The 14,885-nt window shown below is 38.8% G+C and overlaps 1 protein-coding gene across 5 annotated transcripts in view; it reads left to right on the top strand.

Annotated features, from left to right (window-relative positions):
• dennd1b (DENN/MADD domain containing 1B) overlaps positions 1–14,885 on the top strand; it is a 104,152-nt gene that overhangs the window by 30,232 nt on the left and 59,035 nt on the right. For all 5 annotated transcript variants that reach the window (XM_051908985.1, XM_051908987.1, XM_051908989.1 and 2 more), the window contains 3 exons: positions 577–620; positions 13,684–13,733; positions 14,463–14,582. In XM_051908985.1, the coding sequence (XP_051764945.1) occupies positions 577–620; positions 13,684–13,733; positions 14,463–14,582 (214 nt within the window). The remainder of the gene's footprint in view (positions 1–576; positions 621–13,683; positions 13,734–14,462; positions 14,583–14,885) is intronic.

Below are 14,885 nucleotides of genomic sequence, written 5' to 3'. Positions count from 1 at the left end.
TCTCTCTCTCTCTCTCTCTCTCTCTATATATATATATATATATATATATATATATATATATATAATTTTACATACTTTTTAATTAGTTTTATATATATTTGTTGTATTATTATTATTATTGTTATTGTTATTATTGTTATTGTTATTAATAATAATAATAATAATAATAATAATAATAATAATTTGATATTTCTTGATGGCCAGAGTTGCCCACCCCTAGCCTATGTAATATAATATTTATAAAAAATAAATAATAAATTCATATTTTTAATGTGAACATTATATTTTTAAACAACTGCACTAAAAGGCTTTCCTTTAACAAATTTAGGTGTGAAATATTAATGCAGCGCCACACATCTGCTGTTTCTGCAGGTAGTCGAGTATTGTCTCTGTTTCTAAAGGCCTCTATCTAACCGGATGACATTTGCATATGCAGAACGTTCCATGCCTCCGCTCGTTGCCGCGGTGTGCCGACACATAGGAGAAACCACCCTTGCCCCCACCCCCTTCATTAATATGTATGTGTTCTGAACGGTGCGTGGTTGCTGATTAATGCTGTCTGTCAATTTCTTACAGATCCGACAGTGCTGTGGAAGTTCCCTCAGGACTTTGGAGACCAGGTTGGAGACAGAGGAACTTTTTTTTTTCTCTCTCCGTACCCCCCCTCCTACCCCAACAGCACCACATCTACGACCCCTCCTGCTCCTAAAGGCCTACCTACCTCCCTCCCTTCTCTCTCTCTTCCTTCCTCCTCTCTCTCTCTCTCTCTCTCTCTCTCTCTCTCTCTCTCTCTCTCTCTCTCTCTCTCCCATGCGGTGTGTTGTTGCTGATAATGAAAAGCGGTGAGCAGGTCTTCAATAAGCGTTGTTCTGGTAATTATCAGCTGGCTGTGATGTGAATGGGTGCGGATGGAACTTCTTCGTACGCCCACTGCTGTATCTCACACCAGTACAGCTGTATGTCACTCATGGGTTGGGACTATATCACACTAGTAATGCATAATAAGCGTGATTATGAGTAGTGATAAACTGATATACCTGCCTAATCAGCCAATATTTGGCTATTTTGAGTACATTCTACCTAGTGTCAGTTCCAAAATATGTATTATATTATATTATATTATATTATATTATATTATATATTTAAATATTTATTTTTAAAAATATTTATATTTTTAGATAGATACTGTAGTAGGATTTTTAAAATATTTTTTATTTATTATTTATATATCTCGTATTTAAAAATATGTGAAAAATATATACAGTCAAACCAAAATTTATTCAGGCACCTTGAACATTTCATTCATTAATTCAGTTTATTCACTATAGTTTAAAAAAATGGTAATAAAATATGACAAGATCTCAGAATTAAACTGTGTCAGAAAAAAATTATCTTAATTATGTCAGATAACACTTAAACAAAACATGGTCAGGTCAAAGTGTCTGAATAAATTTTGGTCCCAAATTTTTATCAATTTTTTTATTTTGCTATCCTCACTTACATAAATGAAATATAGTGTCCTGCACCCATTAGTAAAAAATACCAAAAATATAAAAAATGTCTGAATAATTTTTGGTTTGACTGTGTGTGTGTGTATATGTGTATATATATATATATATATATATATATATATATATATATATATATATATATATATATATATATAATGTATATATATGTGTGTATATATATATATATATATAATGTATATATATGTGTGTATATATATATATGTATGTATGTATGTATGTATGTATGTATATGTTTTACTCTAGCTTCATGCATTCTTTTTTTTATCAACATTTGAATGTGGGTAAGTTTCATTAAAAAAAAAAAAAAAACATATTAAGCAAAAAGCTGAGAATCACGTTTTTGTCAAAGACTATGTCTGGATCAGATTTAGAATGATGATCAAAACAGATTGAGAAAATCGAGTCCATCAACACCTCAAAGCTTACACAGTCCTATACCTCTTCCTGGGCCAACATTTCATTCAGTAACATTAGGCAGTTTTGATTTATATGCTATTTAATGTTGATGATTGCATTATTTTACATATGCATCTGCTTACATATGTGATCGCTTGTTTCTGCTTCTTCGCCTGTGTTTTGATCAGGAGATTGAGTACTCTTTCAGAAGATGTGTGATAGCGCCCCCTACCATATAACAGTGAAAACACGGAAAGCCGGTTAATTATGTCAGTGGCGAGGAAGCGTTGTTTCATAAAGGACAAATTCCGTCAGTGGAAGGGAAAGAGTTAAAAAGCTCATATCAGTTGAACACTAATTATAAGTTAAAAATCTTCCAAATTTATAATTTTATTGCCCTCTTAATAATTAATCTTCTTTCAAATAGGCATTGCAGAACTTCAAAAACTATGACCAGTAAAAGAAGAATAGAAATGTTTGCGTTAGTGTTGTTGGTTGTTTCTTCACTGTAGTTTAGGTCATGTGTGTTCTCTGTACAAGGAGAAGTGGGTCTGGGTCTGGGCCTGGGTCATAGTGCAGCGTTGCGGTTTTCACACTTTTTTTTTTTTTTTTTTTCTGCTCACTCGGCCTCAAGGTCTCCATGTACAAGCATCTCCTCTTGCACAAAGCAAATTGGACGGTTCATTATGAACTAAAATGAGAATGAAAGAAAGGAGACATGAGCATCTTTGGCTTTCATGTGCACTTTGGTCTTCATCAGGCTTCTGCAGAGATGCTTCAGAAACTGTTTGCTTGGCCTGCAAGAAGTGTAATTTAAATGTTGGCGAATAAAAAGACCATAAGAACACTCATGTGGCAGCACAAAGTCCTCCAGAAAAGTCCCCGCTCAGCTTGTTTGGTGACAAGATCGTTTCTAGTTTAAGATGTGTACAGATGGATCGGCCTTTTCCACATTGACATAAAGGCTCTCATTGAGTCGCCTCATTACCAGGATTAGGCTCTTTTGCGTCTTTGTACGGCTGCTCCCTCTCTAGCCACTGAAATCCCTTTTTTCCCCCAAGTTAGCCAGCATATGGCAGCAGCAGCTCCGATCTCTACAGGCCTCCTTTGTTTATCCTCTTATTGTTGCGGCGCGTAATGACAGTTGTAGGCCGTAGATCGGGGTGGAGGGGTTACTTTACCCCAGGGGAGCGAGAGAGAGAGGGCGAGGGAAGAGACGGAGACAGACAGGACTGTGGATTATGGAAATATGAATTGATTTTTTATCCTCCTCTCTTCCACTACCCGCTCTGCTCGAATAGGGACTCTAAATGAGGGGCGAACAGACTGGAAGCTGGCACAGAGGGCGGCGAAATATGAAGTGCGATCCCTCGGCCCCAGAGACTCGCCGTGGCCGCGGTCACCTACAGCTGCCATGTGGAGCAGCTAGAGAGCCGTATATATCTGAATCACAAGGAGGCCATTTTTTGCAAATGAAGCAGACAGATGGAAAAGCGAGACTTTATTGCCCCGATCTCTCTCTTAGATCTCTTTCCGGATGTCAGTTTAAAGAGAAAAATAAAAGAAATTAAACAGATATGCATATGCGGGTTATTATTTCTGTGCTTGCCATAGAAACTGACATTATTTGAAGTTATTTGAAAGGATTTGCTATGAAAAGCCTCATGTTTTCATTGATGACGGGTTAAGGAGCACCAGCTCGTAAATTAACTGGAGAGATTAGCTGTTCTCCTCTTTTACTGTTACGTGCAGTAAATATGTCACAGTGCCTTGAACCCTTTACAGCACCGCCTTATGTTTGTGCTCTAAGTTTAATCTCAATGGGAAGTTGCATCTGTAATTATTTAGTAACACCACTAAGAAATCACATCACTTTTTTCTTCATGCTTTTATAGCACAGTGCAGCATATATTAATGTTGCTTTTTATTAACAGGTGCAGTTATGGTTATTAGGAGGCAGAAAGCTTCAAATATTTGCACAGTATTTGTGTGTCGTTCATATATTTTGACTAATATGAGAGTGATTGTCTGACCTGTCCCAGTCCTGTTCTTCCTCCTCTCCCTGTACTTTGCTGCGAGTTCTCCACCATACTATTAAAAAGCAAAAGCTATTAAAAAAATTAAATAAATAATGGAAAGATTAAAAGATTATATATTAAAAGATTAATTTTTAATTCAATTAAATAAAATTGTTATATAATAATAATTATAATAATAATTAGTTTTATTTACATAATAAAGAAAACAAATAATGTGAAAATATTAAAATATTATAATATTAATATAAATGTTTATACTACATTACATGTTGTTGTTGTTGTTGTTATTATATTTACATTTTATTTTATTATGGTTTATATTATTATTATTATTATTAATATTATTTTAAATAAAAACAATGATGTGGAAATATTAAAATATAATATTTATTCTACATACTACATGTTTGTTGTTGGTGTTGTTGTTACATTTTATTTTTATTATAGTTTTTATTATTATTATTATTATTATTATCATTATTATTTTAAAATTAAATGCTCTTTCTGTCTTTTTTAAGGACAGGAAATTATGTGAAGAAGAGAAGATTAGGAAATGAGTTGGACTCAATGTGTCAATACATTATTAAATATATAGTTGTTGCTCTGAAATCTGAGTGGTTGAGCTGTTTTCGGAATTGTTGCAAAATAGCCAGTACACAAACCTGTGGCCACAAATCAGTCGAATTCTGTGTTAATGTGGCAGATTTCTACATTTCAACTGAAACAGTGAAATTAATGTAATTGTTATATATTTGTACGTTTTATAAAAACAATAAGTCATCAGAGGTTGTGTTAAACTAGACTTAGGGATAGGAAAGGCCTGATATCCAGCATTTAGGAGATAATCATGTTTTCTTGTTTATCTATCTCAAATTTAATCTTTAACCTTGACCTTTTCATGCACATCCTTGAGATTTACACATTTCTCCAGCAATGCTTTGTGTCCCAAAGGGAATAGCGCAGTGCTAACATCACATTCCAAGCCACCAGCGGAGTGTGTTTGACCTGATGGATGTTGGAGAGTTTCACAGGAGCCTCCAGATGTCACCCGGCCCTCCATCTCCTTAGTTAGGCGGTAAACCGGCATGCTGAGTGAAGCTACAGCTCATGTAACAAAGCGAGAAACTGCGTCCCCGGAGCCTCACGGGGCAAATATTTGTCTAGCTTTGACACAGTGTACAATCATATGCCCCAAGCCTGACACTTCATGATTGGTAGCCTTTCCCCCTGCTTCACCCCCTCCTCTGCAGGACACGCACCAGCAGCCCGGGGGGAAGGCCAGCCAGCGGAGCATCATCAAGGAGCACGAAGAGCGTCGGTGTGGTTTCAACGCTTTAACATGGAGGGCATGTGCGAGATGAGCCGTGATTGAGGAGAACATCGTCTGCCGGAGCTGGAGGAATGGAAAGGGGGGCCGTGCCTTGCTCATGGGGTATCCCTTACTCGTCTCATTTTGGAGATTTTTCTTCAGTTCAGATCTCCAGAGAGTGGGTAATGTGAAGGCCGGGCCCAGTTAGCTGGCCTTTGCATCAGGCTAGTCGAAACATCCTCACTAAGGCCACGCTGTTGCCCGTGGCGTCTGATTACCCTGACCTTAGGGCTTTGAGAACGGAAAAAAGCGTTCTCCTCATGGTTTTTTCTGTTAGCAGTGCCAGAAACGCTGGAGGGTGCTTGTAGGAAACAGTCTTCATTACATCGGATGTCTCAGACATTGACTTGTTCATCAAGAAAGTGACATCTTGCAAAAAAATAAAAAGGATATTTTCAACTCTGGTCTCATGTCCTCTTTGAATGTGGAACGAGGTGATTGTTCATCCGTGGGTTTTACTTCCCTTCGCAGCCACAGTTTCAGTCCAGCTACTGAACTGAAATTAAGAACTGCATGGTGACCTTCCATTTTAAATGTTATATTTAAGTATTCTAGCTCTCGCAAACCTCTTGAGATGCGCACAGCGCGACAAACCTCAATCGAGGAAGGAAATACTTGTCGTTGGCCCAAAGTGCAGGATGTCCTGGTTTGGTGGAGAAAGAGATAGACGGAAAGAGAGAGAGAGCATGAGGGGGTGGTGGTTGAATTTCTCAGAGACTCCACACGCTTGATGTAGCTTCTAGCCACAGCTGAGAGAAAGAGAGAGAGAGTGAGTGAGCGAGCGATCGCGTGGTCCAATGGGAGTTGACAGCTTAAACGCAGAAAATCCCCCAGGCCACTTGGCACTCAATTAATGATGTTTCTGGCTCTGCGGTTCTCGGGCATATGTAGCTGAATCTCAGCTTGGCCCTGTAGAATATCAGTTGTGTATTCTTAAGAACAAAAAACGCTTACCCGTCACATTAATATATTCATCGCAGGGTGTTTTGGAAAATCTATCCTCCTGCGTTTGCTTTCGAAATTAAGCGAATCCTTGTTGTTTGGACACCGTAATAGCAGCCTGAATATCATAGATACTTAAGGGTGGGCTCTTTCACTTTGAACCACCTAACATCCACCCCAGAACACCCTGGAAACCACCTAGCAACCGTGTAGTAGCTTATTGATTGCACAAACTTGGCTAATGAGCTAAATTGGATTGAATCTCTATATTCATTTGGAAAATTAAGAATTTAAACAATTCAAATTTCACACAATTTTCCCTCATTTACATTCCACTATTTTTGTCTCTGGTGCCAGTTTTTGTTTTTTCAGAAACCCTTTTCTCATGCGTAGCACTATAAAACTCTGGTTTCCAGTGACCACAGGCCTAGTGAAGTTGGTGTTGGAAGGCTTGGGGTGGTTAGCGTGGAGGTTGTGTATCCACACTGCCCCGTGTCTCGTCCCAGCGGTCCTGTCACGCACTTGTCAGTTCTTGAAGTAGGCAGAGGATCAATACATCACCTGCTACATTTCCTTAAGCAGTCTCACACAGACGGCGTGTTTGCGCGGGAAAGAAATAACCTCTGTGCCAGCACACCGAATATTAGCTTCTTACCACCTAAGGGTCAGCGCAAGAAGCCGCGAAAAAGAAAAGGAAGACAAGGGCTAAAGAAGAGAAATCAACCACCTCCCGCTCTGCTTGGCTCGTTTCAAGTGAAAATGTAATGCCCTGTGTCAATTTGAAACTCTGGAAGAGCTACCCCTTTAGCACTTTGCCTCGATCCAGGGGCGAATTCGGCACTTATTAAAGGCGCGTAGTGCAGGGTCAAAAGCGGCAAGCCAGCAGCATACGATTAAAACGTAATGAAAGGAATCTCGGTTGGAGATTTGAAGGTCCAGAGAAGGCAGAAGATTATTGTATCCCCATTGATGTGCTGTTGCATCAGGCGCCGGTTCTAATAGAGAATATACGCTTTAAGCTACAGCACCTCAAAACTGCATGACAGTGTCATAGATGGACACGGCTTTATGTGCTGATCTGAGATCAGGTATTATTCATTTCACATTTTTATTTAATATCATTATTTTGGCAATATAAAATATGATGTTTTTAAAGACATTCTGTAATTCGTAATTGTGCAAAAAATTTGCATTTGTAGTAAATAGTTAAAATTGCGAGAAATTAAATTGGAGTTGTGAGAATTAATTTAGTTGCAGTTACAAGTAAAGTTGAAGCTGAAAGAAAAACATTGCTAAAAAGTTAAAGTAGTTACAGTTTAATGTTTTTTCCTTTTAATGCAATTTTTTTTAAAGACTAAACAAGACTAAAAAATAAATTTGCAATTGTGCAAAAAATTTGCAGTTGTGGGCATTAAATTTGCAATTATGAGAAACCAAGTCGCATTCATAAGAAATAGTCATAATTGTTAGATAAAGTAGCATTTATGAGAAACTGTCGCCGTTACGTTAAGTAAAGTTGCAATTGTGAGATAAAACATTGCAATTGTGCAAAATATAGTTTTAATTTTGAGTAGTAGTTACAGTTGACCTTAATTCTTTTTCTTTTTTTTTTATTAGGTATTTAGGCAATAATAGTATGATGGTGATTGCTTTTCTTCTTTTTCTATTCTGATTAAGAACACGATTTTCATATTGCAGAAGAAAAAATGGGCATCAAAATCGAATAGATTTACATTGTAGCAAGGAACAGAGGCATATTTAGTCCAGAATATCAGTAAGCAAACTTCTAGCAACCACCCAGAACACCCTAACAACTACATAATGCTATAAAACCACACCTTAGCTACAGCATATCAACCACCACCAATATTCTAGCATTGTGGCGGCGAGCTTTGCTCAGGCGAGCAGCGCTCACGTTTTTCCTTCAGTAAAGGTAGTAGTAATTGTTGTAGTAGACGCATTTGATTTTGGGCCCAGTAGCGTTTTCGTCATAATAACCACGGGGTGCTGCATGTGTTATGGCCGCGTTCTCTGACACCCAGAGAGAGAGGGATATGGAGAAAGAAAAAGCAGGACTTAATTGGGGTTTGGGGGTACAGTGAACACTGACCTGTGGGGAGATTGGGTTTGAACCTGTCACTGGGATCTCGGTGCCGTCAGCATGGTGGCTCTGCCAGTCTCTGTCTCTCTCTCTCTCTTTCCTCAGACACACACACACACACACAATCACACACTTCTCCCCTGCTGGAGACAGTTCCATAGCGCCGTGTAGACCTGCTGGCTGGCAGAATTTTTAAAGAGCATGGAGGTTTAAAGACAGAAACCCCTGGGGAGGAATCCCACCAGCTTGGAGAGAGAAAGGGGGAGATTGCTGTCTCTCTCTCTCTATTCCTGTCTTTCTCTTACCTTATCTCTCTTTTCTCTCCTATCTCCGTCTGTCGGTCTGTCTGCCTGTCTGTCTATATCTCTCAGTTCTCATGCTTTCTCTCCCTTTCCTTCCTTCTGCCTCTTTCTCTCCTTTTCTTTCTCCCTCTATTTCTCACCACATATCTCTCGCACCCCCTCCCTCCTATATCCCAGTATTGACAGAATGAAGAAATGCTTTTCACTCGCTCATCCGGTGCACCGCTTAGTTCCCACTCACAACATCTTTCTCTCTCCCTTTTCTTTTTCTCTCTTTTTCACCCTCCCTACCACCCATACTTGTCTTGCTGTTCCCATCTAAATATTCAACTCTAACATTCACATCACCTAGTAACATTGGCTATGTTCACTCTGCAGCTGAATGTGGCCCGAATCTGATTTTTTTTCCCCCTCTTACAGATGTGACACAGAGCTGTTTTTTTAATTTTTTTTTTTTATATAGAAGCCCATTTTTGAGTAAAAAAATAAAACGAGAAAGTTTATAATGAGAAATACATTCACAATTGTGTAAAATAGTTGCAATTGTGAGAAAATAAAGTTGCAATTAAGAGACGTTAAGTTGCAGTTATGAGAAATAGTCGGAATTGTTAGATGAAGCATTTACAAGAAAATTGGAATTAGGAGAAATAAAGTTGCAATTGTGAGAAATAGTTACAATTGTGCAAATTAGTCAAAATTGTGCAAAATAAAGTTGCAATAATATAAATAGTTACAATTATGAGAAATGTAGTTGCAATTATGAGAAATTTGCATTATGATAAATAGTTACAATTAATAAAGTAGCATTTACAAGAAACAGTGGCAATAAAAAGAAAGTTGCAATTGTGATAATCACAGATGTAAAAAATAAAGTTGCCATTTTGAGTATTACCTACAGTCATGTAAAATAATCATGATTGCGCAAAATAACGTCACAATTATCTAAAATGAAGTTATGAAGTTAAAATGAAGAAATAGTTACAATAATGAGTCACAATAACCAAAAATAGCTCATCGCTAACGGGTTGGTTCACCCAAAAAATGAAATTTCTGTCATTAATTACTCACCCTCATGTCGTTCCAAATCTGTAAGACCTTCGTTCATCTTCGGAACACAAATTAAGATATTTTTGATGAAATCTGAGAGGTATCAGACTCCTCAATGACAGCAATTTAACCACCACTTTCAAGGTCAAGAAAGTGTAGTAAAGAGTGATATTGTTAAAGTCAACGTGACTGCAGTGGTTCAACCTTAATGTTATGAAGCGACAAGAATACTTTTTGTGGGCAAAAACAAAACAAAAATCTAGGTTCTACGTCAGAACGGCGACTCAGTATTGGCCAATGCTGTTCACGTGAGCAGCACGACGCATGCAGGAGCCGGCCAATTATGACTCAGTGTTCTGACGTAGAACATGTAAGCGCTTAAATTGGTTAAATTGCTGTCTATGGAGGAGTCGGATACCTCTCGGATTTCATCAAAAATATCTTAATTTGTGTTCCGAAGATAAACGAAGGTCTTGAACGACATGAGGGTGAGTAATTAATGACAGACATTTCATTTTTTGGTGAATTAACCCTTTAAGTTACGTAAATGACTTTTTTTTTTTTTTTTTTTTTTTTGAATGAGGTTTTTGAATGACAGTGTGGTACACAAAAATCATAACAAATCTGGCTTTTTAAACTCAATCCGGGCCAATTTCATATTTAGAAATAAATTGGAAAGTTTTTTTTTTTTTTAACTCATCAGTCTTGCACATTCGTCGTAATTGCTCCTTTGAAAGCAACCTTATAGTCAAATGTTCCCCTATCCTTAACTACTTGACACTAACACTTGACACTGGTCTCTGTTGTGGTTCCGCTATTTCTGGCTCTGATCGTGCACCCATACCATCGGAATCGATCAGTTTGGCCTGCAGCATGAATGTCAGAAGCCGAGTGAAGCAGCACATCCCCTGATATCTGCTGCTGCTGATGCCAGTGCTGGATCTTCTGCTCCCATCCAGCCCAGGAGAAGCTCCCTTCCTCTGCAGGGAGTTCAGGGAGGGAGCGGTAGTGTCTCCCGATAGCGTGGGGCGGTAATAAATGCTGCTGGTGGAGGAGAGAGAGATAGTGATAGAGGAGAATCTGTGATTGCAGGCCTCCGCAGTGGGACCAGGGGGGAATGGAGACTGCTGTCTCATTGAGTGATATCCCTGTCTCAACAGTAAATAAATAATGCAGCCTGCAGAGTTCACCCTGCCTCCTCCAGTGAGTTGTAAATGCATTAGCTGTTTTATATTCTTTTGTCTTGGGAAAATGGTTGGGAGGGAGGTAGAGAAAGGGGAAAACAGTACAACCAAACAACAGGAACGATAGCAACTCGCGTTACACCTCTTCACATGATCTGACTCTCCTCCCAGAGCACGCTTTGGTATAGTCCCCCGATCACCTGGATGAATAGTAATAAAACGCTTAGAGAAAAAGGTGTGTAATGCACATGCGTACAGAGAGTTAGATCTACTAAAACCTTGAGGAGAATCGTGAGAATATTTCACTTGAATGCCGGAAGGCAGGCGGCTCAGGTTTAATGGATATGAATGGGTTTAAAAATCACTTGAAGTAAACATTAAAAATCAAAATTTACTTTAATAGATGGTTCTGCTACTTTTAATTCAAATAAATGTCTTTGTAATGTTTCATGTTAATGTTTCAACTTGTTCCACCTTTTGGCTGACATCACCAACCTTTCATTTAAAGAGACAGTTCTACTGAAAAACATTTTGTCCATTTTACTCACCTTCATTTTCTTATGCAGAACATAAAAGATGATTTTTTTATTTTCTTTTTTTAGCCCATTGACTTTCATTGTATGGACAAAAAAATTCTTCAGAATATCTAATATTATGTTTTCTTCTGAACATCTATTATATCGAGACTTTTCATGATCCCAATGGATATAAAGTCAAGTACTTCCTATGTTTTTTCTTGTTGCACTCAGAAATAGTCACAAATAGGAAGGAAAAATAGTTGCAAATGCCATTTAATGTTGACGTTTAAGGAAAGGAATTAAATAGGCACAGGCTTTGGAGTTTCTGTGGTCTTAATCAAGTCTTTCCTTGTGTTTATTTAATTCTTTTCTTGTGTTTGTTTATTTCTACATGGCATTATGAATGCATTCTTTCAGCTGCATGTCATTACAAATATTGTCTTTCGTCTAGTCCGAATGTAATATCCAGTGTGAATTTCATTGCTAGTTCCTGTCAAGCCAACTCAGATTGACAGCAGGGACGAGCTTTGACTGGTGTCATGCAGGCCAGTGTGGGACCTGCGACAACTTCTGCATCTGCGAAGGAGACAATTTTATTTGTGTAGCATCCGTTTGCATACGCTTCTGCAAATGTGTGCCGCAGCTTGGCATAAACACTCGGGGGAAGCGCCTATAGGAGTTAATGATAGTAGCAGTCACATACGGCAGCATCAGGCTTGCGTTCGCGTGACAGCTTTACTGCCGTACAGTCATCCGCCGCGCCACGACACGGCGAGGATGTTTCTGCCGCTGCCAACGTTCCTCTCTCGCCTGCCAGAGCCTTCAATCTCCTCGCCGCTCTCTGTATCACATACTAACTCTCTCACTCTGTCTTCCCCCATCAGCACCACCGCCTCCCACCGAGAACAGCAACCAGTCATCATCCGCGCCACACATGCATATATACGCAAATAAAAACAGACACCCTCGCAGGCTGGCACGCATACATGCACGTTGAATGATTAATTTTGTCTTAAAGTGCAGGTACGGGTATGGAAGCCGCATTTGAACTACCCAGCTGCCTCCAAACACATCCGCACCATTCATCTGAATGGTCGCAGCTTGTTATACTTTGAGCAGGGGATCACTGGCAGTTCCCCATGGCTAGTCTACAGTGCAGGACTGGCCAGACGTGGCTAACCCATATGGCTATGGTAATCCATATGCTGCTGGTGCTAGGACTCTCCCTCTGGGGCTGTGCGGGAAGGTAAAACCCCAAAGGCTGGGCCTACTTTCGCCCCCCTCCCATCCCTCCCGCACCTCCTCTGAACCCCTAGTGCTGCTCAGCCATTGTTCCAACAATCTGCCGTCACCTCCGTCGTCCCCACACCTCAAGCGAAACGATCAATGAGCTAATGGCCGCTAATTATTTTAGCCTCTGATCGCCCTCCCCTTTACGTCAGCTTGGTGTCGTTTCCCTTTAAATCCATTCATTTGCTCATTTGTTTGCCAGCTACTGGTCTGCTTAATGAATAGTTATTTGAAACTGATTTACACTGATTTACAACAACCATGGTGTTTGAGAAAAGTGATGTGCTTTCACTTTTCTAATCAGTTGAACTTATGATTTTCGTCTGGCAGACAAAAAATTTGCACCATATCTAGGATATCAGAATATCACAGAAATGTGGAATTGGGCTCTTTTGACTTGAGACAATATGCAGCCACCAAGCAACCAACCAGAACACCATAGCAACCATTTAGCAATGCACTTAATACGTAAATACATTTGTTTGCTTGTTTGTTTGCCAGCTACTGTTCTGCTTAATGAATATTTATTTCAAATGAAACGGTTTCATTTGATTAACACAGTGTGCACTGCAAACCATGCATTTTGTTGAGGAAAATGTCTTTTTACTTTTCTAATAAATTGCACTTACGATTTTCGTCTGGCAGACGAAAAACTGGTGAAAAATCCTTTAGACATACATTAGAGCCCTATCTGGGGACCAGAATATCATAGAAATGTGAAATTGGGCTCCATTTGCCATTTAACATTGCACTAAAACAATCAGAACAAATTAGCAACCTCATAACAACACCCTGGCAAGTTCTCTGTTTGCCACATAATCCTCTTTATCATATCATGTCATGTCATTATCATTAAGTCATTAATTAAGGCTTATCCTTGAATTAATTTTAGCTAACTAACATTGGTTAGTGAACACTGACATGATTTGATTAGACCATAATGTCTCTTATGTTTCTTTCCAGGAGGTCCTGCAGACAGTGCCTAAGTTCTGCTTCCCATTTGATGTGGAAAGGTAGGACATCCTTCATGCTTCCAGAAAAGAAGTCAATCGATGTGTGAATTGGGAAAAATGAGGATGTTTGTTTATACAACACTCATTCACACATGCTTAAGAGGCTGTCGTAAATGACTCACAGGGTGGAGCCGCACACCTCCTTTGGTTCCAGTAGTACTGGTCTCTAATATCAGACCCTTCACTTAGAAATAAAACACCTTTATTGAAATTAAGATCTCCACCCCCCAGGAGACAATGTGTGTTTGCATGTCTGTCCTAACTGGCATGATGTTAGACACGTCTCCTGAATGAACAGCAGTGTGTGTGTGTGTTGGCTTGTTTGCTCTTGGAAATGAAAAATGGAAAGAGCTGTTGTTTAGTTTATGTGCTGTGTGAGAAGTTCGCTTCCTTCCAGCTGAAGCTTTCTTGCTGCCATCTAGTGGAGATAAACTACACTGTCACCCTTAGTTTAGTTCTTACAACCTTAAATGTAATACAGTCGTTCTGCTGCCTATATGAAATAAGTGAATGCATGTATAAAGTTTTTGTTAATGTGAGTTATTTTATTTTTTTGCAATTTTAATTTTTTGAATTTTGCTCTTTTGTGATGATGATGATGATGATAATGTGAAAAGTTACAGTCACTGGCTAATAATCAGGCAAATCCAAATCCAAATATCATTGAAGCGTACACTTTGATAAAATAATTTTAAACTTGTTTTTTCCTCTCTTTGTGGTGGGCTGCAGAGTGTCCCAGACTCAGGTGGGCCAGAACTTCACGTTTGTGCTCACAGACATTGACAGCAAGCAGAGGTTTGGTTTCTGTCGGCTGACGTCCGGCTGCAGGGTCTGCATCTGTTTGCTCAGGTAAGAGATTGTCATTACTAATATCAGAACGGAATGTTTTTTTGTTTGTCTGTTTATTTATGCACTTTTTAAACTTTTGAAGTACATAATTAGTTATTTGAATTTTGACCATTTGCAGTCAGTTTTTTTATTTTTTTATTGTTAATATAGATTTATAGTTTGATGGATTGATTCATTAAGATACATTTCTTGAGAAATGTCATTTGTCCTTTTTCATGTTTACGGGAAACAAATTCCAAATGAATTCCAGATTCTGAAATAAAGGGATTAAAACAAGCAATGCTTCACTTTCATGAAATAATA

This window comes from Ctenopharyngodon idella, chromosome 10 (genome assembly GCF_019924925.1).
Source record: "Ctenopharyngodon idella isolate HZGC_01 chromosome 10, HZGC01, whole genome shotgun sequence".
Lineage (NCBI taxonomy): Eukaryota > Metazoa > Chordata > Actinopteri > Cypriniformes > Xenocyprididae > Ctenopharyngodon > Ctenopharyngodon idella.
Note: the sequence above shows the minus strand (reverse complement) of the source record. Positions and strands in the feature narration are given on the sequence as shown.